This window comes from Equus asinus, chromosome 1, assembly GCF_041296235.1.
Source record: "Equus asinus isolate D_3611 breed Donkey chromosome 1, EquAss-T2T_v2, whole genome shotgun sequence".
NCBI classification, from domain to species: Eukaryota; Metazoa; Chordata; class Mammalia; order Perissodactyla; family Equidae; genus Equus; species Equus asinus.
Window position 1 is genome coordinate 153,276,873 of NC_091790.1, and position 26,401 is coordinate 153,303,273.

At 38.6% G+C, this 26,401-nt stretch overlaps 1 protein-coding gene across 13 annotated transcripts in view; it reads left to right on the forward strand.

Moving 5' to 3' along the window:
* Window positions 1-26,401, forward strand: part of DNAH11 (dynein axonemal heavy chain 11) — a 295,517-nt gene that overhangs the window by 194,222 nt on the left and 74,894 nt on the right. For 11 of the 13 annotated variants that reach the window (XR_011503420.1, XR_011503427.1, XR_011503430.1 and 8 more), the window contains 6 exons: window positions 5,146-5,259; window positions 7,338-7,481; window positions 8,094-8,276; window positions 9,814-9,915; window positions 15,762-15,900; window positions 20,776-20,942. Coding sequence is in view for 10 of the 13 variants with exons in the window: in XM_070510015.1 (XP_070366116.1) it covers window positions 5,146-5,259; window positions 7,338-7,481; window positions 8,094-8,276; window positions 9,814-9,915; window positions 15,762-15,900; window positions 20,776-20,942 (849 nt within the window). In the remaining 3 variants the exon portion in view is untranslated. Of the gene's footprint in view, window positions 1-5,145; window positions 5,260-7,337; window positions 7,482-8,093; window positions 8,277-9,813; window positions 9,916-15,761; window positions 15,901-20,771; window positions 20,943-26,401 lie in introns of all 13 variants that reach the window. The other 2 variants (XM_014830575.3, XM_070510052.1) reach the window with 1 other exon arrangement.

Consider the following 26,401-nt stretch of genomic DNA (forward strand, 5'->3'; position numbering starts at 1 on the left):
TAGAGCGCTGAGCTATATTTAGCACAAAATAAACCTTTGTAGGTGAACAATTTTGAACAACTTCCTCTCCAGGGAGCATAAAATCTAAAGAATTATTATAGTTACACATGTAACAGCATTTCACACCACGATTACCACTTGACCTTTCTTTACATTATGCATTTTCCCAACCTTTTAGCTCTTTTAATGATATGAAAGAACAATAAATACTGAGCTCATTCAAGCATATAATGGATGTGGATCTTGAACATCAGGCCTATTTGTAATACAGTAAAGGTCAGGAAGTCACCTCTGAGGTTTCTAAAGGTTTTCAGTTTTTAGGCAAATTGAACAACTCAATTGTTAACAAAGCCCATTCCATCACTTTGCAAGATGGTTTTCCAATTTTGCATTTTAATAACATAACTTGATTTTATTATTAAATCCTAAGCTAAATTTGTTCTTTCTGATTCAATTGAGGCCCAGGTATTCTGTATTACGTCTTATTGTTGGAAACAATTACTTCTAAGATCATGTAGATTCTGCTCTCTTTGTACTGGAGTTTCCAGCTATTCTGAAATAAACATAACGTCTGTTGTCTTTAACCACAACTTCAGCTACAAATGGAAGGTATTTTATTTTTGCGTATCTTATTTCCCAAAAGAAATATCACAGTAAACAAAATGATTAATAAATAATTGTTTAAAAATAGAATAAATGTATAAGTGCCAGGTAAATTCTCTTATTTTAGACAAAAGATTATAATCAAGGCTTACTTAATAAAAAAATTGTAAATTATGAGCACTCGCATAGCCATTGAATCAGTAGCCATTATGCCATTTATCATTTTATGAGACCAGAAAATATTTGAGTTTTTCCAGTGGTGTAACAACTCATATACAATTGAGTTGTTTTTCTCTTTTTCTAATGTGTATTGAGCATGTTTGCCTTTAGCTTGCACAACTAAAGACTTGAAAAATATATTGAAAAAACTCTAGATAAATATTTTTTTTTTAAAAACCTGATTTTTGAAATTGAAGATAAGGTACATTTGGCATGGCCAATGGGCGTATAATTCCTAATTCTGGTAATAAATGTTTCCATTGAGTTTCAGATAAGTGTGAGATGTCCTAAAAAGTATATTATTATATTAAGCAATTAGGTATCACACATGGTGCGATTATCATAAGCTAATTCTACCTTGAGGATATTTTTCAGGAATTACACAAATATGTGATATTCTAGCAATTATAATATCATAACCCATCTCTGAAGATACCATTTAGAGATCTTAAAATATAACAAGTACTCTAGAGGTATTTTTGCCTGTGAATTCATAAGGCAAAATTATCCTCACAAAGACAAAAAGTGTTTTAGCAAATTAGAATTCATCTGACAGGTTGTTTCATGAAGTTCTTCAAACATGAAAAAGACACTTACTATGTTTTTATATCTAATCCATACAAAGAAATAAAAATAATATGAAAATTTCCTTTTTATCCATGAGGCATAATTTAATTATAAATAACAGAGACTAACGTAGCACCTATCTTTTGCCTGCCACCAGTCTAGACTCTTGAGGATATGTGACACACAAGGTGTCCCCCTGGAGCTTCCATTGTAATGGGAAAGACTGACAGGAGACATGTGACATGTTGGTAGACAAGATATTTTGAGTCAGTGATAAGGGCTCTGATGAAAATCAAATAGAAGCGATGGTGGAAGGAGCTATTTTAAATTGGGTGGTCATGGAAGAAAGGTCTATTTGTAATTAAACCACATAGAGTACAGGAATTAAACAACACTGAGTATGTGCTTTGGACTCACATTTGTCATATGTTCAGCAGTGTGCTAGGTTCTATGTGGTTACTAAAGGGGTGTATATAGCCTCTTTGTGATCCTATGAAGTTGGAATCTCAAGGCTTAATGCGTGAGAAATAATTAAAAAGTAATAAAAAGTACATTGCCACATTTAATATGACTAAACAAATATTGAGGTTTAGAGACTGCCTTGCTATGCGTTTTGGCAACCCATGTAGAGAAGCAGGTTGAGATTGTTGTTTCAAATTCATAAAATAATCGAATCATTCAAACCATTGGCATTGCCAGCAGTGACTTCAAGTAACACAAGCACCAGTAAGCCTGTGAAAATTAGTTCTTCCATCTTTGAAACTTCCATCTTATCAGCTACAAATTCTAAGGATCCCCTCATCCCTTCAAACTGCTTTCTTGGTTGAGTAGAGTGTAACCCTCATGAATGAAAGTACCTTCCAAATTGCAGGGCTAATATAATCTCTTCAAAAGTTGGACAGCCTCCTTGATTTTGAATGATCTTCAGTTCTTGTTTGTTTCTTTTTCAAATGTGGCTGGATTTTGGAGGACCATCAGGAATGTCTTATTGTCTAAAGGCAGGTAAAAGCAGCGTATTAGTTTGCTAGGGCTCCCAGAACAAAATACCACAGACTGGGTGCTAAGCAACACAAATTTATTTTCTCACAATTCTGGAGGCTGGAAGTCCAAGATCAAGATGTTGACAGGTTTGGTTTCTTCTGAGGCGTCTCTCCTTGGCTTGCAGATGGCCGCCGCCTTGCTGTGTCCTCACGCGGTCTTTCCTCTGGGTGCACAGCCTTGTTGTCTCTTGTGTGTGTCCAGATTTCCTCGTCTTTAGGGACACCAGTCAGATTGGGTTACAGCCCACCCTAACGGCTCATTTTAACTTAATCACTTCTTACAAAGGCCCTGTCTCTACATAGAATCACGTCCTGAAGTATTGGGGTTAGGGCTTAACGTATGAATTTTGGGTCGTCACAATTCAATAACAAGCAGTTATTGTGACTTTATTCTCTCTCTGTGACAACCACTAAAATTTTATCCACCATCTGCAAGGAGCTTTTGACAACAGAAGGCAGAAAAGTTCTTGTGTCTTGAAGAATGGGACTAGCTCCGTATCTCTGCTTTAACAGACAGTGGTGGAGGGAAAGCATACACCCCAAGTGTTCTATGCAGCTCTTCCCTCCTTCTCCAGGTTGAGTCTTGCTGATCACTACCTGGGAGCCATGGGACAGAGGAAATTGCACACTAAGGCTTCCCAAGTCATTAAGCTACACAGCATCTTCTCTACTCTAGTATCCTTTCACCTGAGGGTGAGAGGTATTGTGAATGAGAAATAAGTTGACCAACTTAGAGTATTTTTTTCATTTCCATTTGTGGGTTTTTATTTAATCTTCAAGATTGCCCTGTTTATAAAAATTACCCAAAGGAATAGTACTCCATTAACAGTGAAGGAGTCAGAAGGAGAAGAGTAGCAACTCCCAGTCTCATAGAAATAACACTTAAAAGAAATACTCTTTAAGGTCTCTTCTAGTGTTAAAAAGCCATGATCCTGAGTCCAATTTAAAATGATGCTATTATAAATGGTAGCAGCATTTATAGATTCATTGTATCCTTATGGAAAATAAATAAACCTGAAATAGTATCTCGCTCACTCACACTCTCTCTTTCGTCTGCAATGGTATTCTCTAGCACACTGAAAATGTAAGTATTCTTAGAATTTTCATGGTCCGTTCCTAGCAGTTTTGTAGGTTGTGGTTTTGGAGTAGTTCTCAATAAGCATGTAGAGTTTTCTTATTTACATTAACAGTAGCTGTGTATGTATTAGCAGGCGCTCACGTATCTACCCTGAACCAATTATGTTCATAAAAGGTGCAGTATACAGCAAAATAATGGTTAATCAGGAGAAGGGTAATTACTGCTAATGAAGCTGTAGTAGATAACATAATTTGTTGTGAGCAGTGTTTAATTTTATAGTATAGTTAAACCTGTTCATTGCAAACACATCTGAAGAAACGCACTTTTGTTCACACTTTCTATTCCACAATCACCATCACTGCAGGAGCCATCCCCCACGGTGCCCGGATCCTGGTGCCTGGTGCCACAGCTTTGAAACTCAGATTTCTGCTAAGGACTAAAAATTTACTCTTCCTAGCCATTCCAATTCTATAGGTGTCCTAAGAGGAGGAGGATAAAAGCTCCAAACATTCTCAGTTTGTTTTGCTTCAAGTTTACCAGCACAGCTTCCCTGTCTCCATATTATACGTGTTTATGTCAGGAGGCTGGTGCAGCACCCTTTTGGCATGTGAAGGTGCCACTGGGCCCTCAACAGTAGAATGGACGTCAGTGTCATGGTTCCATTGCCGATACAGACGTGGGCTGTTGCAGCTATAGTTTCTTGCTAGATCCTTAGAGAAGCCAATAGTTCATCTTTTTTTTTAATTGCAGTAACATTGGATTATAACATTATATAATTTCAGGTGTACATTGTAATGTATTTGGAATGTGTAGATTACATTGTGTTCAACACCCAAAGACTAATTACAATCTATCGCCACACACGTGTGCCTAATCACGCCTTTCACCCTCCTCATAATTCATCTTTATAAAAATTCTATCTAAGGGGCTGGTCCAGTGGTATAGTTATTAAGTTTGGATGCTCTGCTTTGGTGGCCTGGTGTTCACAGGTTTGGATCCTGGGCATGGACCTAGACACTGCTCATCAAACGATGTGGTGGTGGCATCCCATATATCAAATAGAGGAAGACTGGGACAGATGTTAGCTCAGCAACAATCTTCCTCACATACGCACACAAAAAATTCTATCTGTGGTTAAGCATGCTCAGAATAGAACAATATCTTCTAGCCAGTTGAACCAAAAAGCTTTTACATCTATTCTTAAAGAGTAGCCAGTGTGGCTTTTAGGCAAATGTCAGTAAAACTGAGAGAATTCTAGCAAGAATATTTTGTGGTCTAGGTTACTAAGCCAGCCTGGATTTTCACTTGGCCAGGACTCTCTGAAAGAGAAAATGAAAGAACAGAGGAATTGCTTAACCTCGCCTTTATTATTAGTGGCACCTTATAGTTAAATCAGTCAAAACCCTTCTTGGAGCATTTTGATATTTGAATCCATTGTGTTGGGATTTGTCCTTGTGTATTTTGCGCATATACAAAGCTTTGTGCCTGAAGGGAAATTAGTCCTTACGACAAATTCCTCACCTCTTCAAAATATACACAAATGAAACATTGAGCAGTGCATCTGAGTCAGCCTGCGTTTTTCATTAGAGAGATGATAATTTGTGTCTGTGGGTTTGTGTGCTTTCCCTCTCTGATTAGGTGACAGCCATTCAGACTGAAGTGTCCCAGAAGCAGAGAGAGTGTGAGGCCGACTTGCTCAAGGCGGAGCCTGCGCTCGTGGCCGCGACAGCTGCGCTCAATACGCTCAACAGGGTAAAGATGATTCCTTGGCCCGGGGGTTCCTCAAAATAATATTTAAAGGTTATTAGAGTTTGAATAACTGAACTGAGAGTAAAGTCCAGGCAACCAGGGAGTTTTTAAAAAGGAAAGAGAGTTCCAAAAAATATTAAAGTTGAAACCAACATTTGGGATCATGGTTATAGTCCGCCTCCGTTTCCCGGCCTGGAGTCTGTCCTACCACACCCCAACAAGCAGTCCCCTTTTGAATACTTGTAGCACTGTGGGATTTATACTCTTGTGAAAGGCAATTCTATTGTCAGCAACTGGATTTGGCCCAAATCCAGTTGTTTCTATTATGTGTTGCTTTAAGAACTAACTGGGGTATTCTTTATTTCCTCCGGGTATAAAAAGTAGCATTAATGACAGACCCTCATGAAAAGAAAAATGGGCTTGGAACAAACATACGTAGGTTTAGCCCACACCATTTTCCTTGCTTCATGCTATTAACAAAACCTCACTGAGCATTCGAATTCCCATAAGAGAAAATAATCTGGGATCGTCAGAAGGGTATTGTAAGGAGAAATGGAACTGTAGGCAACATTATTTTAAGAGCCTCAAGCGAGTCTTATCCTTGGGTTCTACTAGGCCTCTGGGGAAAATCCCAGGGAAATCCCAGGTCTGAGGTTCTTAGGATTCAACTTGAAAGAGGAAAGGATGCAGACTGACAGCTCTTCAAAGAAATATTCAGTTCCTTTTTCTAAGTATTTTTTTGAAGAAAATAATTTTGACTGTGAGCAAAGAGTTACTGTCTACATGGATGTTTCTTACAATATTACCATAAAACTGAAAAATTTAAAAGAGCATAAATACACCATGATAGAAGATTATTATGCAAATACTCTGCTGCCATTAAAATATTGTCAAATACTAGTTATCAACATGAGAAAATATTCCTGATATATTGAGTAAATAAAGTAGATTACAAAATAGGATATATTATATGGCTGTTTTGGGTAAGAACATGCCATTTCATAGAAAAAAATTGGAACAAAATAAAAGGTAATAGGAACTGATTATCTCTGAGTAATAGAATTTTGTATTTTCCTCTTTCTGAGCACTGGAATGTTTGTTTTCTTTGTGTTTCTCCACATTTGCAAATTTTTCTCTGAATGTGTTATAATTTACGGAGACAAAATAAATTAGCCACTTAAATATGAAGCTCAGTATATTGATAAGTGGTGATGATATTTATAAACGATGAAAGACTCTTAGTTAGCTGGCTCTCAATTACCATTAGCGTATTTTAAGTTTTTGCTTTTGTTTTCACACCCTTTCCATTCTTTGCAGTCACTTCCCAAATAAATACACAGTTTATGGTAATGGAGCAGAATCAGGTTCAACATTTGATAAGGTTTTATAAGCAAGAGTATATTAGGTAGCTCGTGAAATAACACAGGAAATACTTTTTGTTAAATTCATGTATCATGAACCTACATATACTTCTTATAGGTGCTAATTTCTGCCCCAAAGTATTTGCCCTGATATTTATAATTTTTACCCTTAAAACTCTCGGTTGGGTAGATCAAGACTCTGACCTGAGAAGATTAGGGAGCAGCGCAGAAAGTAGGTTCAACCTAGATGGGCACCTTCTGAGTTGAGAGTCATTGTCGTGTAATGGAAGCTGTTTCTTACGCATGTAAAACAGAAAACAAAACTAAGAGATTCTAAACTAAGAGATTATGTTTCTGGGAGGGCCTGGTTAAAATGCATCTATCTAGGTTGGATGGAACCCATAAATACCGTAAAACCTGTATGTTTATGAAATTCCCTGGACTCGGTGAGCAAGGTTCTGCAGGACTGGTATATCAGAGGGATAATTTTTCTCGGAAGCAAAAAGGGACAGTGATGTTTTCAGAGTATCAGAAAAGTGCCCAGCAAGAGCCAAACCTCCTGGGATCTCAAGGTAGGATCCCTTGGGTGAGTGACAAAAACTGCCAAACCAAGACTGGTGTGAAAAGGAGAGGTAGGAGGCCACTGAAGACCAGCTTGATGAGTTAACAGCTCTCCTCCAGACCTCTCCTGGTCTTGAGTGTGTATGTGCTTTTCTCCAGGTCAATCTCACTGAGCTGAAAGCCTTTCCCAACCCTCCGAATGCGGTTACCAACGTTACCGCGGCCGTGATGGTCCTCCTGGCTCCCCGCGGCAGAGTGCCGAAGGACCGAAGTTGGAAAGCAGCTAAGGTCTTCATGGGAAAGGTACCAGACAGCCTGGCAAGATGAAAATCCCAGCAATTTCTGTGTTCAGTACTGTGGTTGTACTTGACAGCCAAAGATGTTCAAATCAAAAGAAATCATCTTCATATTCGCTGAGAATAATCTGCTGTAGAATTCTTGTTTGCCAAGTTGGGAGGCTAGCTTGCGGTTACAGCTTACCTAAGTCAGCACCACAGCAGTGAGAAGGTCGCTAATTATTTGCAAAATTATGAAAGCAGTTAAGTGTAGGAGGGAGAAAATTACATGGATTTCTTATGCTGGAAAAATGTTACTAATGTACAAGAAGGTAAAGCAAAGGGGCTTTTTGGTGTGTGTTTTTCTTTTTCTTTCCTGCCTTTCTTTTCTTCAAAATGTGAAAGCCTCCTGTGTGGGGACTGAGTATTTTACCCTGGGATAGAAGAGGTTTTAAAAGTGTCCATTGCTAATTCTAACTTCGTACTATAAAGACTGAAAAAGTCAAACAGTAGGATAAATGCGGCTTGCCAATTTGGCCTTTGTAATGTGAGTCCTAAAAGCTGATTTTAACTTTTGAGCTTGGAATTTTCTCTGCAGCCAAAAATGGGTTCATTGCAGTAAGTCTTTTTTGCTTTACAGGTTGATGATTTTTTGCAAGCGTTAATTAACTATGACAAAGAGCACATTCCAGAGAACTGTCTAAAAGTGGTGAATGAACAGTATTTGAAAGACCCAGAGTTCAATCCAAACCTGATTCGAACCAAATCTTTTGCAGCAGCTGGTCTCTGTGCCTGGGTCATCAACATCATTAAATTCTATGAGGTATCTGTCGTAATGGATGGTTTACAGGTGTTATTCACAAAGGGCCATAAACATAATTTCTAGGTCAGCAAAAAATGTAAAAGAATTTGGTAATTATCTGAATAAAGTTCTAAGAATGAGACATGAAAGTGTCAGATTAAACAGAATTCTATATAGGAGGCTATTTGCAGTGTTGGGAACTATCTTTTTTTAGGGAAGAGTGGCTACGTTAGATCAAATAGCAGCTATTAATTTAATTTGATTAGATAAAAACTTGGATTGGTTATATTTATTTACATTAAAATATTAATTTCATGTTAACCTGAAAGAACTGCAAGTCTGAATTTGTTTAATTAAACTTAATCTCTGCTTCGAAGCAAAAATTTGCACCATCTATTGTAGACTTAACAGCTTTCATGTTTTTGCTTTAGATTTTTAATGACAGATACATTTCTGACAATATATGGTCTAATCTAAAGTTTGTACTTTGGGGCAGTATAGAGATAGATTATCGTTTCATTTAGTCATTTATTTATCAAATACTAGTCTGCCAACTATGTTCCAAGCACTTTGCAGAGTACTGGAAGTAAAAAGAGAACAATGCATGGCCCTGAACTCTGAAGACCCGTCCCATTTTTGTCTTGGAAGGTTGTATGTTATATTTAAAAATGGAACTACTGAGGAAATGTCAAGTTGTATGGATATGTCAAGTTATATATAGTCAGTGTTGTTCCCAAAATGATTTTCATAGAACCAGGTTATATCCTTTATACCAGGGACCCACAGGAATAGGGCCCTGTTGGTGTTTCTCTCTTTAGAGGAAGCCTGCGTAGAGCAAGAGTTTAGACTTGACGATTGCAGTTGACGAATGGCCTCTCTCGATACAATGTCTGGCCGTGGTGCTCCCCCTGCACCGTAGGTGAAAAGACGAGCGTAGAGCCAGACTGTTCTGTGTTGTTTCGCTATAAAATAGGAAATAAAATTTAATTTCCTTCCTTTCTCCCCACCAGGGGAAAAACTGATTCACCCAAATTCTCAAACCGCTCATTCAAATAACACACACTTAAGGTGGCCAAGAACTTAGAAAAGAAAGTGAAAGCATGGTTAATATTGTGTGCGGATATCTTCCACCTTCTTCTATGGGTTCAGAGAATTTCTCTACACTTACTTTCTGCCTTAAAGGCAAGACCTGATCCTATCTTTAGCTATAGTTCCTGTACACTGCAATTTCTAGTGATAAGAGGATTATGTCCAAATTTTATGACAAAGCACTTTCAGTGTCTTAATGGTATTTGACCTATATAGCATTTTATGCAAGTGCTTGTAACTCTAAAGTCCAGAATAAATGGGTAAATAATGGAGAACCAGAGAGAACTGGGAAGGCTATGTGGATTTTTACTCTGCCATTAAGTAGTACCATTGCTAAGAAACAAACAACAAATTGCTAATGAATTAGAGATTTGAATTGTAAAGCTTCTAGCAGATGTAGGATTGAATGATTACTTGGCCTCTTTGCATCTTTATTACCTCGTGAATTAAAACCCGTGTGGATTTTCAGGTCTACTGTGACGTGGAGCCAAAACGCCAAGCATTAGCCCAAGCAAACTTAGAATTGGCTGCAGCTACTGAAAAACTAGAGGCTATCAGGAAAAAACTTGGGGTAAGTGCAGGCTATGACCCTGAAGAGGTTCCCAAGAGATAGTACCTCCCCTCTTAGGATCCCACCTTCAGACAGGGCCATGTCTGAGTCCTACCAAACGGAGAGGAATCCGATCTTTCATTAATGTATTCACTTGTGTGCCCATTCATTAGATATTTCTTATCTGCTGTATGCTAGACACTGAGCTGGGAAAATGGGAACTTTCATAGTTTGTGCACCTATAAAACTTTCATGGTCTGGTAGTAGAAGGAGGAGGGTAGCACATAGTGATTAAAAGCAAGGATTCTGGAGCCAGACTGTTAAGGTTTATGTCCCGGCTCCACTGTTTACTGTTTCACCCTGCACAAGGTGGTTAGCCTCCCCAAGCTTCTGTTTTCTCATCTGTGAAACAGGTATTATAATAGCATCCACTTCTTTAGCAGGATTGTGCGGATTAAATGAAGGTGCTTCGTATTAAGAATTTACCATGGTACCTGGCATATAGTAAGTGCTTAGAGAATATTGGCTACAATATTATCATCATGACTCTTTTCACAAATACATAATCAGTCATTCTAGTCCAGTGTTATAAGTATATATGTGACTATATATAGAATGCAGCAGGAACACCAAGAAAGTATTGAGCCTGGAAAAATCAGAGAAAGTTTCATACTGAAGGTACGGGCTTCGGAAACCAGGGCTTCGCAAACCAGGCTTTGGAAACCAGGATAACTAGGTCAGGAAAGGTATTCTTGGCAGAGAATAAAGAAAAAAGGGAAGAAGCAGTTGGTACACTTGAAGAATCTCAGGAGGCCAGAGCCCTAAGATGAGTGTTTTGGGGAATGTTAGGAATAGCAGGAAGCAATGAAAGATGAACCCACGAAGGTGAGCAAAGGCCTTCTCTGCCTGTCATGCTGCAGAATTTAAATATTATTTGACTAATGATATTGAGTCTTTGAAGAATTTTCATAGGTTAATGACATGATCAAACTAGCTTTTCAGCAACTGAATGGAAGCTGGAGAGAGAGAACAGTCTAGAGGCAGAAAGATGGGTTAGAAGGCACTGCAGTGGGTCCTGTTAGGGCCTCAGCAAAGGCAGGAGCAGCCGTGATGGAGAGGACGAGATTCAAGGCCGGCCAATAGGATATGGAGAGAGAGGAGGAGTGCAAAATGGAGATGATGAGTTTGAGGCACCTGACAAGGCAGCCTGGAGTAGTGCAATCAGAGTGATGAGGCTGTGTGCACTTAAGGAAACCCTCAGAGCTTCGGTTTCTTATCTGTAAAGTAGTGATAATAACAGCGACCTCTCAAGGTGGGCATTTATGACTTTTGGCTGCCCAGAATCCAGTCTACCTTCCTCAGCTGGTAACAGCCTCACTTATCTTGGAGGAAGTATCTTTCCTCATTGGGTACACTCTGGTGGGGCTTTTAGCAGGGGTGCCCTTTCCTTTTATAGCTGTCCTCTTTGCATCTTTATTACGTCATGAATTAAGCTTTGTCAGTTTGGTCCCCCATCTCTAGAATGTGAGTCATTAGCAAAAGAATAAAAAGACTGAAAGCAGTCAGTTGATGCATTCTGGAGAGTGTCTAGATGAGACTGCCAAGGAGTTCCTGCTCCCAAGACTCTCTGGAGCTCCTGGATGGTTCTCTACTTTTCCTTCCCTCCTAACAGCCTCCCCTCCCCCCCACCCCATTTCCTTCCAGTAAATTCCTTTCAGCTTAAACTTGCTGGAGGTGGTTTCTATTCTTCCCACCTATGAATCCTGATGTATCAAGATGCTACTTGGTGTGCAGTACACAGCCGATGCTTCATAAATGTTAGTTCCCACTCTTTTCTTGTAGAAAACTCATGTGTAGGTGTTCAGTGGTCAGAGCTAGAGTTTAAGAGAAGCCTGGTTTAGGAACGTAGGTTTGGGAATCGTTGGTGTGAAGATCGTGTGTAGAGAGATTGTGCAATGGAAGTGTGAAGAATAAGAACCAATAGGAGCTGAGGGTAGACCACAGGGAGTGTGTTCCTATCTCAGAGTAAGTCCTGCCATGGGTCCCTGAGCAGGTGAACTCAGTGACCATTCCAGTCTGGAATCTGGTGCTCAGACTAGCCAGGCAGCCAAGCTGGGCTTCTTATAGAACAGGGCTAGAACTAGGCCTGCTTATGACTGGCACCACTACTTGCCAATTTGGAGAAAAAAATAAATAAGAGAGGGAACACTTTCTATTAGACAGTGCCTCCCGGGTTTCAGGTAAGTTCTCAAAAGAAGAATGAGATTATCTTTCCAGAGCAGAGCCCAAGGCATTGACTCCTTAAATATACCAGGAAGGGATTAAATTGTGTTCTGATTTTACTATAAAATAATTTACTATAAAATAATTATCCTTTTATGATAATTATCTTAATAAGATGGTTAATAACCCCAAAGCTTTCTCCTTAAGACCTGGGAAATTTCAGCACCTCTCACAACGTCACACCCCTTCTCTTTCAAGACTGCTTCCTCCAAGAGACCTTCCAGACCATCACTCCTCACCCACGTGACTTGACCATCGCCTCCTTTCTGTCCAATGAGTACGTGTTCCTACTACAGCACCAAGCATGCTGTTCAACAAATACCTGCTGACTGTTGAAAGAAAAATAAGTCAACAACAACAACAGCTGATTTAGACAAATTTAGGAGACACATTACTTTTGTGAAAATTATCTTCATTCGTTGGTCAAAACTCTCACTGTCAACTTGACCAAGACCTTTGGAAAAATGTTGTCATCTGTTGTTAATGGCTTTATGTAAAGATTAGAAGCAATTTATGTTTATAGAAAAAATGATGAGGATACTCAAGACAGCCATGTATGACCCTAAAGTTAAGACTTTCTGTGATTGCAGAACTAGTAATCCTCTGGACATAGCCTGCAACTAGCTGAAGAGAATTGTTCATGTCAGTTGTTTTCAAAGACCCACAGTATAAGCAGAGGTTCACATATCAAAAAGCCACAGAACTAAGTTTGCAGACAGAAAAAAGAAAACAGAGTAATAATCAAAATGCCTTTATTAAGAATAGGTCCCCTCCATCCCCCTACCAAGAATGGATTTCCAGAGAGTAGTTACTAATGCAACAGAATCTCTGGCTACAGTTCCCACCAAGGTTCAGTTCTCTGTGAAGACACCATGCTGATCATGGCAACAAGAGTGCAACCCCCCATAGTTGGTACACAGTCAGATAAAGGTTTGAGCCCAAGTGAAACTATAATTTTCATTTTACCATTTTATTATAATTTTTGCTGGCTTTCCTCCAGCCTCTCATTTCTCCACCCTCGTGGACTTTCTCTCCTCCTGCTCTTCTGTCTCCTGTTGCTTTCTTGCCTAACAAAGTAGGGATGTGTCTGATATCGACATCTGTGTTGTGCTGGAAATCCATTCATACCAGTGTCAGTCTCTATCTCTTTGTTGTTTTGAGTCTGTATCTCTAGTTTAAGACTAAAAGATGGCCTCATGTGGAAGGTCGAGTGAAAAAGGAATTATTGAGCTGGAGTGGAAGAAAGGCCCTCATGTCTCTCAAACACACAGGGCCTAAGGATGGCCACAAAGAAAATCCAAAATCAGTGTCTTTTGGGAAGAGGTTCTCAAAGTGTGTTCCCTAGACCACCAGCAGCATCAGTGTCACCTGGGAACTTGTTAGAAATATGGACTCTTGGACCCCACCTGAGACCTACTGAGTGAGAAACTCTGGTGGAGAAGCCCAGGAATTTGGGCTTTGTCAAGCCCTCCAGGTGGTTCTGATGCATGCTCAAGTTTGAGAACCACTGGTTTAGGGTATCTGGTGGGCTGGGCTTCTTGAACTGAGTCCCTCCTTGCTCACTCCATTTACTTTTAGGACCTAGAAGTAAGGAACCTGGAACCTAGAAGAGGCCAAGACCTGTCAAGACCTGTGAAAAAAAACCCAAGATTTTACCCTACTTGGAAACTAACAAGTTAGTCTGCTGCAGTTTTGTAGATGCTGGCAGGAGATATGAGACTTGTGGGTCAGAGACCAAAAGACTCTGTGCCTCACAACACAGCAAGCAGCATGAACATCATGCTTGCATCAGTTTCTTTGTCCCCCAATTCCCGTGGGAGTGATGCACAGTGGACTAGGTGATGTTGTACACAGTGGGTTTGTGTCACAGCTTAGGAAACCCGCAATATACAGAGGACTGCAAGTAAACCTGCCCAACCTTTTCCCCAGAGGAAAGCATATCTTTATTATTGTGGTCAGGAAATACATCTGTCTTCTGCCCTGAGAGAAACATTGTCTCTATCCTCCAAGGCTATTTGCTATGCAAATATCTTAGGGAAGATAGTCCAGATCAAAAGCTGTCAATGCCTCTTCGCAAGAGGCGTAGAAACAAATGCAAGAGACTGTGTTCTCCCAATACCCAGCTCCCCTTCGCAACTTTATGAAGGGAACTGATATACCTTAGTTCTGTGTGTATTTAGGTCAACCCTATGAATTGGGTAACGTTATTATTTCCATTTTCAGATGGTGAAACTCAGGCATAGTTACGTTAGATAAAAAGCCCACCTTATTGCCACTTAGCTCTGAACCCAGATGTCTGATACCAGAGCTTACATGTGCTTCTGTGTTTTGTAATACCACAACTACTTTTAATAACCTAAAATAGACTTCAAAGTATTATTTATTTTCATCTAATTTCTAATTGGTGATGTGTGGTATCTCTTCCAGGTCTCATAAATTTGACCTTATTTGGCACATTAATCTTAAATATGACATATATATATATTTATTTTTTTAAGAGGTGTTGCTTTAACGATATGAATTAAGTAATGTAATAATTGGGTCATTGACAAATATAAGCAGCCTCTAAATTATGAATAGGGTATGTTACAAGTTTGCTTATTGCAGTCTCTTGGAACTTTGCACATATTTAAAAAGCAATGTTATGAATCTTATTCGGGTTTTTAGAACTTGCAGGTGGCAAGATGCTATAGTAAGGAGTCTCCCAAGTATTAGATATCTTAGTCAAGGCTTTTTAGGCTATAATACTAGACACCCACTTAGAAAACCCAAAGCCAAAAAAGAGACGAAGATGATTCATGGAATTCTGAGGAAAAAATATGTGACTAGGTCTCAGGAGGAAAGAGATCCAGGAAGTGGGAAGCTGCCATGAACACCTTTTTGTGTCTCTCTAGGGCCATGTGACTTCTCATCTTGCTTCCCTTTCATCCTTTCTCTTTTTCCAGAATGGTTTCCCCTGCTTTCCTATATCCCTGGTGGAAGATGGTCCCCCTCTAAACAAAGCCCTCCAAAATTTATATATCTTCCCAGGTCTCTTGATGCTAAGGACAAGGACATATCTCTGAGTTTCAATCTCAAGTTTCCAGAAGAAAAAAATCTGACTGGCCACACTGGGTCAGGTTGCATAGGTCTGAAGGGGCTCAGTCATTAACACCCCTCTTCATTGCCCCAGTTACAGACCAGTGAGAAAAGAGTCAGTAGGTGGAAAACCAAAAGATGACCCTTATCATTAATAAAGCTAGTAGGGAAGGATGAGGCTTAGGCACAGGAGACGGGGACAGTGCTGTCAGGGCGTTTTTGTGTCTTCAGGGCATTGTTCACTTGCCCTACCTGTGACTGCACTCTGCCCAGTGCAGAAGGAAAGCGAGCAACCGCATAGCCAACTGGTCATCTATGGCGGCATTGATGAAATTATCATTGCTAACCCTTCTCCTTCTCCCCTAACATGTATGCTAAGGGGCAAAGGTCAAAGGAGAGAAAGAGGTTCGTTTCATTTACCTTAATGTAATAGATGTTTTAAGCTGGTTACAATGCTTCCATTTTATCTAAAAATGGCTCCGAAGTTAATTTTCACTCTTATTTAGGATTTGGATCGAAATCTGAGCAGACTCACAGCATCATTTGAAAAAGCAACAGCCAAGAAAGTTCGATGTCAAGAAGAGGTGAACCAAACCAACAAAACTATTGAACTAGCTAACAGACTTGTCAAGGAACTTGAGGCAAGTTAATTTTTTCTTCCAAAATTCTAAGTAAAATATTCAGATCAGCACTTTTGGGTTTTATCTCTATTTGCTGTCAATAGTAACTAAATAGACATGGGATCAACTACAAAGGGGAATATTTAATCATCATTCATACTGTAGTTCCAACTTACCAAAAGTAAGAAGTAAAGGATTCTGTGCAATTTTTAGTATATAGCCATGAACTCAGGGCTTTTCCTAAGATATATTACAAACTCAGGACAGCTGCTGGATAACTGTGGTATTGAACTGTTGTCTGAGTCTTCTAATAAACATTTGTAATTGAAATCTACCATCAGAACATTACTTCAGGCTAAGCCTGCTTGATTTATTTCTTTTCTGTGATATCTTTTTACAGGTGACTGAATGCTAATGTTAATATTTACTCCATTAAATAAAGATTTTTTTTATACTACTTATTAACTTTTTCCTATTTGAACATGAGTGGTAGAAGAATATATAGCCCTTGACCTCAGTAAGTCACAGATTTTATTTGCTGTCCCATGTGTAATATAGTCATACATTGGAATATTATTCAACCATAAAAGGATGAAGTACTGATATGCTACAACATGGATGAACCCTGAAAATGTCATGCTAAGTGAAAGAAGATAGACACAAAAGGCCAGATAGTATATGATTACATGTAGAGGAAATGTCCAGAATGGGTAAATCTATAGAGACAGAAAATAGATGAGCAGTTGCCAGGGGCTGGACAAGGGGCCAGGAGTTTGGGAGTGACTGCTAATAGGTACAGAATTTCTCTTTTGTGTGAGGAAAACATTCTAAAATTAGATAGTGGGGATGATGGCTCAAGTCTATGAATATACTAAAAAAATCACTCAATTGTATACGTTAAAGGGTGAATTTTGTGATATGTGAATTAAATCTCAATAAAGCTATTATTTTTATTTTAGTGCTACCTGAAAGTATGTAACTGCACTATTAGAAATGCATTTAGCTGAAGGTGATAGAAAAGTTGATTTGCAGTGGCTTAAACAAATGGGAGTTTGTTTTTCACATATTACAAAAAATTCTAAGGCTAGACCATTATCAGTGTTGATTCAGGTCTTTAGCAATCAGACACCGACTCTCTTTGTACCCTTCTGCTTCTCCGTCCTGAGCGTGTGGTCCTTCACCCTCATGCATTTGCAGCATAGTCACAGATGGCTGCTACACCTTTTCAGAGTCAGGAGAGAGGGGCAGGGAAAATAATCTCTAGCTGCTGGATTTTTCTCTTTTTATAAGAAAGACAGAGGTTTTCCTGGAAACCCCTCTGGCAGACTGCCACTTAAATTTCTTTAGCTGGAGCTAGCTGGATAACATCTAGCTGCAAAGACCCAGAAAGTGGGAAATGGGGTTATCATGATTGGCTAAGTCATCTCCTGGGACTAGACACGTTACCAGTCTTTTAAAAATCACAATTCTCTTAGCAAGAAAGGAGGGAGAAATGGGTTAGGCTTGGGCAATAGCCTAACTTCTTATAAATATAGTAGACTTTTAAAAATCTAATTTAAACTTACTACAAATTTAACTCATTATCCCTCTGACACTTACAGTTCATTATACATAAAGTCATAGCTCATTCTGCAAAACCCACTCTCTCCATTCCATCTCAATAATTGGAAGTCTTTTCTTCCAGTTGTCATGGCCAAAAGCTTTGGTATCACTCTTGAGTTTTTGCTCTCTTTCTCACAACCCACACTCAATTCATCAACATATTGTATTGGCTTTGTCTTCAAAGTTCATTCAGAATCCCAACATTCTCACCACCTTTGCCTCACCATGCTGGTCCATTCTCCCAGCATCTCTACCCTGGAGTACCACCCTAGTCTCCACCATTACCCTGCAAAGTCCACTCCCATCACTGCAGCTTAGTGGTGTTTTAAAAAGAAAACTAAGTGCATTCATGAACCACTCTCAGAATTTCCCAACAACTAATTGACTAACTCAAAGTACGGTCCAAAGGCTCCCCCTGGCCTACAAAGGCCTACATGATCTGGCTCCTAGATGCCTCTCTTTCCCCACTTCTGCCACCTTCCCTCTTGCTCCATCTTCATTGGCCTCCTTGTTCTTCCTCATACTGCCAATCACTCTCCTACTTTGTGGCCTTTGCCCTCTTCCTCCACATGGCTTACACTTTCCCAGATAATGACATCACTGGCTCTCTCACTTTCTTCAGGTCTCTGCTAAAAATTCTCCTTATAGGGAAGTGGGTGGGAGGAGGGCGAAAGGGGTAAAGGGACACATACGTATGGTGATGGATTAAAAACTAGACTATTGGTGGTGAACACAATGCAGTCTATAGAGAAACTGATATATAATAACGTACACCTGAAATTTACACAATGTTATAAGCCAATATGAACTCAATAAAATAATTTTTTAAAAAGTTCTCCTTATCATGTGGTTTTCTCTGATCTCCATACATAAAAGAACATTCACCGTGCCGCCTACACACACGCAGACACGCATACAAGCATGCGTTTACACTACTCTCTAGCTCTTACTCTGCTTTATTATTTTATCGCATTTATCACCACATGATAGACACACTTATAAAAGTACATAACTGAATACATATGCTTTTTCTTTTTTTTGGTCTTTTTCTCCTACCGAGAATATAAGCTCCTCAAAAGGGGAACTTCATCTGTTTTCTGCACGGCTTGATCCCAAGCACGTGGAATAGGCCCTGGCCCATCATAGGCGTCAGTAGACATTTGTTGAGGGAATGAATGGGTGAGCTTTGGGAACCTTCTATAGAATTCTGGAGCCTTTGAAGAATCATTTTTCTTAGGTCAGTTGAGAAATCCCATCGCTACTAGTGGAGTTTACAACTTCTCCCATTTATAGTGGTAAGATTTAGACAGTTGGAAGTGTTTACGGTTTGTGAGGTACTTGAGGAGAAGAAAAAGTGCCATTTAATTAGGCTGCTTTCCTGAAGTAGTTACGGAATGTCTGCAAGTTTTAGGAAGGAAAAATGGGCTCTACCTTGTGTCTAACACACAGCAGTGTCTTCCACAGGCTTTACTTACTCATAATGATTTAGCTGAGGAGAGGAAAAACTGGTTGAATAATATTAAGTAGCAAAAAATATATATATGTTTTTTAAGTATTAACTGAAAATGTCAGACCTTTTCCTTTGAGGATAAATTCTTTCCAACTAGAACAGGAGACAGTTAACTTCTGAAAAGCATCAAGACTGATGATTTTGTCTATATAGCATTGACCTGGAAGCCCAACCATTCAGACTAATAAATCAGGCAATTTATATTTAATCATTAACTAACTCCTGAGCTGAACAGCTGTTCAAAATTAGAAATGGGTCACCCCAGCCAGGATGACATTACAGGCAATCTATAATGCATTAGAATAAAATTATAGTGATTTTTAACTGTCTAGAAATTTATTACAGGACATGTTCCAACTCTTACACCCTTGTTAGGCAGTGTCAGTAATGATTTATGTTGCGTAGGTGGTATAGTGAAATTATTGACTATTTCAATAGCCAACAAGTCTATGTTTAGTAAATCTTCAAATTTCAAAGCTGTTTTGGAGAATGAGGTGGGTGCACTTTATTGTTTATCATTTACTAACCAAAGACAACAAAGAAGGAGGGAAGGCAAATGAGAGATTCCTCTTCGAAATTAATGGATATATTGTCTGTAGCTGAGGAAGGAAAGTAATGAATTCTATAAAGAGGGCTAGAGAGTTGAAGTTCCTTGCTGTTTAATTATACAGCTAACTCGGGGTGATCTTTATCAAGCAAAGCAAGTGTTGATAACCATTTTCACCTGCTGACTTCATGACCTCAGTGTTGTGGGTGTTATGATGGCTTGTAAGGAACTGGCATTCTGATCTATTCTGACATACATCATTTTTGCTTTCTGTAGTGTCTCTCTTCTTTCATGAGAAAAGCTAAATTCCATGGGGTTCTTCTTTACTTGTACTTTCAAATAGCTGATTTTTTTTCAGTTCTGTTAATTTGCATGTTCATAGAATATGGTATTAATTTTTAGCATTCATTGAAACAAAGTGAATTCATGAACTATCCTGCAGTTAAATCAATCCACAGATATTTATTGCAGTTTTATTCAAATCCAATATTAAGGGCTCCACATACTTAACCTGGGAATCAGATTTTAAATGGCCAGCCAACTGGATATAAGCACTTCAACAGCATTCTTTGAGCATGTCATCTTCAAGGCTGGTGAAGTCCTCCTGATTTCCATCTTTTTACATAGAGTATAGGTTCTTCCACTGATCGAGTGATTATATTAGAAAAATAACTTGAGTTTAGTAACTACCAGCACCATTCATTAATTAATACAATCCAAGATAGGTGGCTCGTTATGTTTTAACTAATTAGCATGAGTGGTGTTTGTCATTTTTCTTTTTCTGTAATCAGCCAGTAGCCAGTATGTTTAAAACAGTGTTTCCCCAGGGCAGTATAATACCATTGCTGAAAAGCAGGAGAAATGGGGAGCAGCCAAGCAGCCATTAAAAATCCTGACATTACTCAGTCTCAGTCACAGCTCTGGTCCTCCATTCCCAGAGGGACAGAAGAGTGACTGTCAGCTTTTCAAGAAGTACCTCGATCGTAATTAAAGAGTTAGGGCATCCAACAACAAGGAGATATTAAAGATCCAATGTCATACTGTAGTCGCTACTTCATAATGATGGGTTTCAAACATATGAAAGATTGTAATAGTCATGCCATCCAGTTATGTTCTGTTCCTTCTAAAGACTGTGCAGAAGGGCATAGACTTAAACTGAGCTCTAAGGTAATTACATTCAGCATTTGTTGAGTTGATGCTCACCCTGCAATTACATCTGAGTGGTTTTATCTTTCAGTCAGAGAAGATTCGCTGGGGTCAGTCTATTAAATCCTTTGAAGCTCAAGAGAAGACACTGTGTGGAGATGTTCTCCTTATGGCAGCATTTGTGTCTTATGTTGGATCCTTTACAAAACAGTATCGCCAGGAACTAGTAGACTGCAAGTGGGTTCCCTTTCTTCAGCGGAAGGTAAGCTCAATTCCTTACCGTGTCAGCATTTGGAAGCAGCATACTGAAATTTCAGTAATAAAAACAGTATATATACCAGGCTTTCTGTACCTCTGTAATGATCACTGACTGGAAATTCTAGTGTGAAGATGTTTCTTGTGTGTTGCAGTTTTTCTTGTTTTAGTGATGGTTTCAACAGGGAGATGGAAAATACAAAACTTATTTATAAAAACAATAGAGAAGTAGTTGGAAAACTACTTTTAACAAACTGATAACTGAAATAAAATTTGAATTGTTATGGTGGAGCATGAAACTTTTTTATACTAATATTATGAGTTATTTATTAAAGATTTTTTTCATGACTACTTTCAGATTAAAAGTGTAGCATTTTGTGTATGAGTATAAAAATTGCCAACCATAAATTTGAAAATTCAAACCCATAAGCAAAGTGAAATCATAGGTTTGGAAGATTTGAAATCACCTAGTTTAAGATCATCCTTGAACAAATGAGAAAACCGAGACGCAGTCAGTCTGAATGACTTGACTAAGGTCACACAGAATAGGAAATCAGACTCCTGACTTCCAAGCCACTGTTTTCTATGCACCACTGTGTTAACTAAATTGATTAAAACTGGTTCTTCAGGTACATATCCAGCCTTTAAGATGTCCTAAATATCTCTGTATATTAATGTTCTACACTGGAAATTATGCCTCAATTTTCACAATAGTTGTTTTCATGACATGAATACATGTCAGAGGAATTTTTGCAATTAAATAAAATCAGATGTTTTAGGGAAACTTCATTATTAAAGGCATCGCATAATTAATTTTAAAAGAAAAATTTTTTGTAACTAATTATCTGTAATATCAAACCATATTTTTATATTGAAGATCTTTTAAAAGAGGTTATCTGTGTTACTCCCTGAAAGTTCAAGTTTTTTCTTTAAGTAATTCTCCTATAAAATATGCTTTTATATAAAAGGGTAAAGCATTCTGCTGATTTTGTACAGCTCTTACTTCATTGCGAGTTTCAAAATTGTCAGTTGTCTAGTTTTCTTACCGTTTTTCTCAGCCTCATCTTCTCCAAACTTTAATCCTCTGTGTGGGTGTCTTTGCCAGGATCATCCTGTGACTACTGCAGACTGACAGTTGTCTTCTTTCAAGGTCCTCTCTGCATTCTTAGTCATTCATAAAGTTTTCTCATTCTTTCCAAAATTATAGGGAAGTTCACTTACTTCCCAATGTCAAAACTATTGAACCCCGCATTGTGTTCTTATTGTTATAATTACTCTTCACTTTGGGGCATATAATACTGTTGACAGCATGGACTTATGCTACCAGTCATTTTACCTTTTTTTAAATTGAAAATTTGCCTTCTCAAATTTAGTTTTAAAATTGGTCTTTAATTGCTGGTATAGTATTATTCAATGTGTGGGTTTCTGGGACGTTTTCCATCAATTGATTTGTATTTTCCCATTTACTTAAAATTCTAAACATGGGGTTCCAAGAAAATAAAATTTTGTTTTGAAGAAGTCATACAAATAAAAAATTGATTGACATCCAAAATGTCTAAACATTTAACCAAAGCAAAATGATAATTTTCCAATGGTATGTGCTAAACATACATTTGTTGTAACTATGGGCCTGTGTTTTACCGTGGCCCCACAATTCTCAGGGAACCCCATGTCTGTTTCCATCATCAAAATACTCTTTCCTTTTCTCTTGAGTATGTAGACACCATGCAAACTGAGAAACAGACTCAAAACGTGACCAGCCTACTCTCCCTCTCATCTCTGAGGGTAGCTGTACTAAAGGAAGAGAGTAATTCTAAATTATATAAATCACATCCCTTTGGAAGAAACTTTCCTGTCTCTAAGACCCCTGGCAGAAAGTGCCACATAAAACATAACAAATGTTTGTCCCTGTGGAATCGAGGTTTCCCGTTTCTAAACTACTTATCTTCTACGGCTTCTAGATTCAGGAGCAGCAAAGTGGGAAGACAGTTGCATCTGTATGAACATGTGCCAGATGGATGAGCATCCAGATGTAGAGCCCAAGTGGAACTGAAATTGCTTGCTAATGTTAATTTTTAAATTAACTTTCCTTTGACAGTGTTCCCTCGTCCTGCCCTCCCAAGGAGCAACTCCTCTTATTCTCTTCAATATTTGGGTGTTTTCTAGAGCTCTGCTTGTCTGTAGCTGTCTCGGGTTTGTCACTTTGGCTTGGGTACCCTGAGGATTCTAATGGTTTGTAAATTAACCAGTCAGCAAGTGACCGTGATTTGTGTGATGTTTAAAATCTTAACCGAGCATCATTTATTAATGACCTGTTGACATATTTAAGGGAATCTTGGAAGGAATTCTTTCATAAAGCAAGTCAGAAACCCTTAATTCCTAGAAATGAAGACTTCGTATTCTCAATGCATCAATTCTCCCCAATTTAAAAATTTAACTCAGTTCAAGTCAAAACTCTGAGGGGAATTGTATTTTTACTTGGTTTAGTGATTCTAAAGTTTGTTGGAAGAATATGTTTTTAAGAACACCATGAAAATTTTGGAATAGAACAGTAATAGGGCCATTGTCCTTCAAGATATTAAAATATATTCTAAAACTACAATAATTACAACAAAGTGGTTCTTCAGGGGAAATAGAAAACTAGAGTAGAATAGAGTTCAGAAGTATTCAAGGATGTAGAGAGACGTTTGATGTATTTAATATATGATAATGCGTATACTCCCACAACCACATCTTTTTTCACCTACCATCATCTATACTCATATACTGTCTGCCCCCTGATGCTGTAAGATGAACAACTGATGCTTTTATCTAAGGCCAACCATTTGGGTTGTGTATGAGTTTTCATCCCCTTTCCCTTCCTCAAAGACAATTCAAGAGCAGTTCTCTCTCTGTCCTCATCAATTTTTCCCTCTCTACTAATTCATTACTAGATCATTCTCCCCAGCATTCAAATACATAGTTATTTCTCCCATTAAGAAAAAAATACACTAACAAATTTCTCTTGACCCTCCTTACCCCTCCAGCGACTCCTCCATTTCTCTGCTCTCATTTACAGTAATCACTTCAGAAGGGTAATCTATATTCCCTGTCTCCAAATTCTCCCTCCATTTTCTGAGTCACTCCAGACAGCCTTTTGTCCCCACCCCTCCACCAGACCTCGTTTTGTCAGGTTTGGCTTCCACGTTGCTAAGTCTAGTGGTTTGTTTTCTGTTCTCATCATACTTGACTATTGGCTGCGTTTGATGTGTTTGATCACTCCATCCTCCCATCAGTATTCTCTTCACTTGATTCCAGCACATCAGCCTCCCTCCATCTTCTTCCTGCCTCACTGGTTAATCCTTCTCAGACTTCTTCATTGATTTTTTCCTCTTCTCCCCAACCTCTAATGTTGAAATGCCCCAGACTTCAATCTTTGAGCTGCTTCTCCCCAGGTTCCTGGCTTTAAATGTTACCTGTACACCAGTAACTCCCAAATGTATATCTGCAGCCCAGACCACGGCATCTTCATTTCTTTATCTGAAAGATGTCTCAGATACAGCACATCCAAGCTGAAATCCTGTTCTCCCCGCCAAAACCTCTTCTACCCAAGTGCTCCCAATCTGTTTAATGGCAACTCCATCCTTCGGTTAGCTCAGGCCAGAAACCTTGGAGTCACCTTCATGTCACTTTTTTTCTGACAGCCATATCTAGTCCATCTAGGAAATTCTGTAGGCTACACTTTCAAAATACATTCAGAATCTGACCAGTTTTCATCACCTTCACTGCTCCCATTTGGGGCCAAGCCATCAACCCTGTCCTGGATTACAGCAAAAACCTCCTAAGAGATTTCGCTGATTCTGCATTTGCTGCTTCTCTCCAAAATCTGATCTCAACATATCATCCACTGTGACCCTTTAAAAATGCAAATCAGACTAAATGAATTTTCTTCTAAAATCCCTTTGATGACTCCCCATTGCCCTCAGAGCAAAAGCCAGAAATTCTAAAAAGCCTTATAAAATCCTGTGTGATTTGTCCCATTATCTCTTTTTTATCTCACTTACTTTTATTCTTTTTCTTACTACTCTGCTCCAGTCATGCTGGCCACCTTCCTTGAATATACCAGATATGTTTCAACCTCAGGCTCTGTGCACAAGTGGTTTTCTTTATTCTGAAGTCTTCCCTCAGGACATATCCATGTCTTACTCCCTTCCATCCATCAGGTCTTTGTCCAAATAACACCTTCAAAGCCCTAGATATGACTACAACCTCCATCCCTCAGCATGCCTCATCCTGCTCCATTTTTATTCATTTGTTATGATTAATATCTTTCCCTTCCCCAACTAGAATGTAAGATCCATGGAAATGAGGATTTTGTGTATTTTGTGCACTGCTCTATCCTAGAATGGTGCCTGGAACATTGTGGATGCTCAGTACTTCTTTTCATTGAAATATAATTTATTTGTATTTGAAGTATACAGTTCAGTGATGTTTGATGTATTCACAGATTTGTGTAACCATCATCACAGTCAATCCTGGAACATTCTCATCACCCCAGAAACAGACCCCATACCCGCTACCTATCACCACCCCCCAATCACCCCATCCTCTCCAGGCTTAGAAAAACACTAATCTATTTAATGTCTCTATAGATTTGCCTATTCTGAACATTTCATATGAATGAACTCATACAAAATGTGGTATTTTATGACTGATTTCTTCCACTTAGCATGTTTCCAAGGTTCATCCATGATGTAGCCTGTATCGGTATTTCATTCTTTTTATGCCTGAATAATATTCCATTATACGGATATACCACATTTTATTTATCCAATCATCAGTTAATGGGCATTTGGGTTACTTCTACTTTTTGGTTATTGTAAATACTGCTCCTATAAACATTCAAATTATTCGTGCACAACTTTTTTGTGTGTACATGTTTCATTTCTCTTTGCTATATACCTAGGAGTAGAATTTTCTAGGCTGTATGGTAACTGTATGTTTAATCTTTTGAGGAACTACTATATTGTCAATACATATTTTTAAATAAGTGAATATGTGCTTAAATGCACGTTGCATAGGGGGAAGTAGCGGATTATTCAATAAATGGTGATAGAACAACTGAACAACCATTTGGGAAAAACTGTACTTAGGGCTCTCCTTCACAGCTTCATGGCAAATAGAAACAGTGCTAAGTGATTTAAATATTAGAATGTTAAATAAGTTAAAAGAAAATGTAGATTAATTGATGTATCATTATAAACTGGAAAATATAAATAAATGTTACAGAATAAGTAAGGGGCTATTTTATACCCCCATGCTATAAACTAAGAAAAGGAGTTTGAATTTTATCCTAAACATGGGGAGTCACTGAAGGATTTTAAGCACGTCTGTGACATGGTCAAAATTATGCATTTGAAAGCTCACACTGGCCACAGAGGGAACAGTGACTTGGAGGGGAAGACACTGTTGTTATTGAGGCCACGT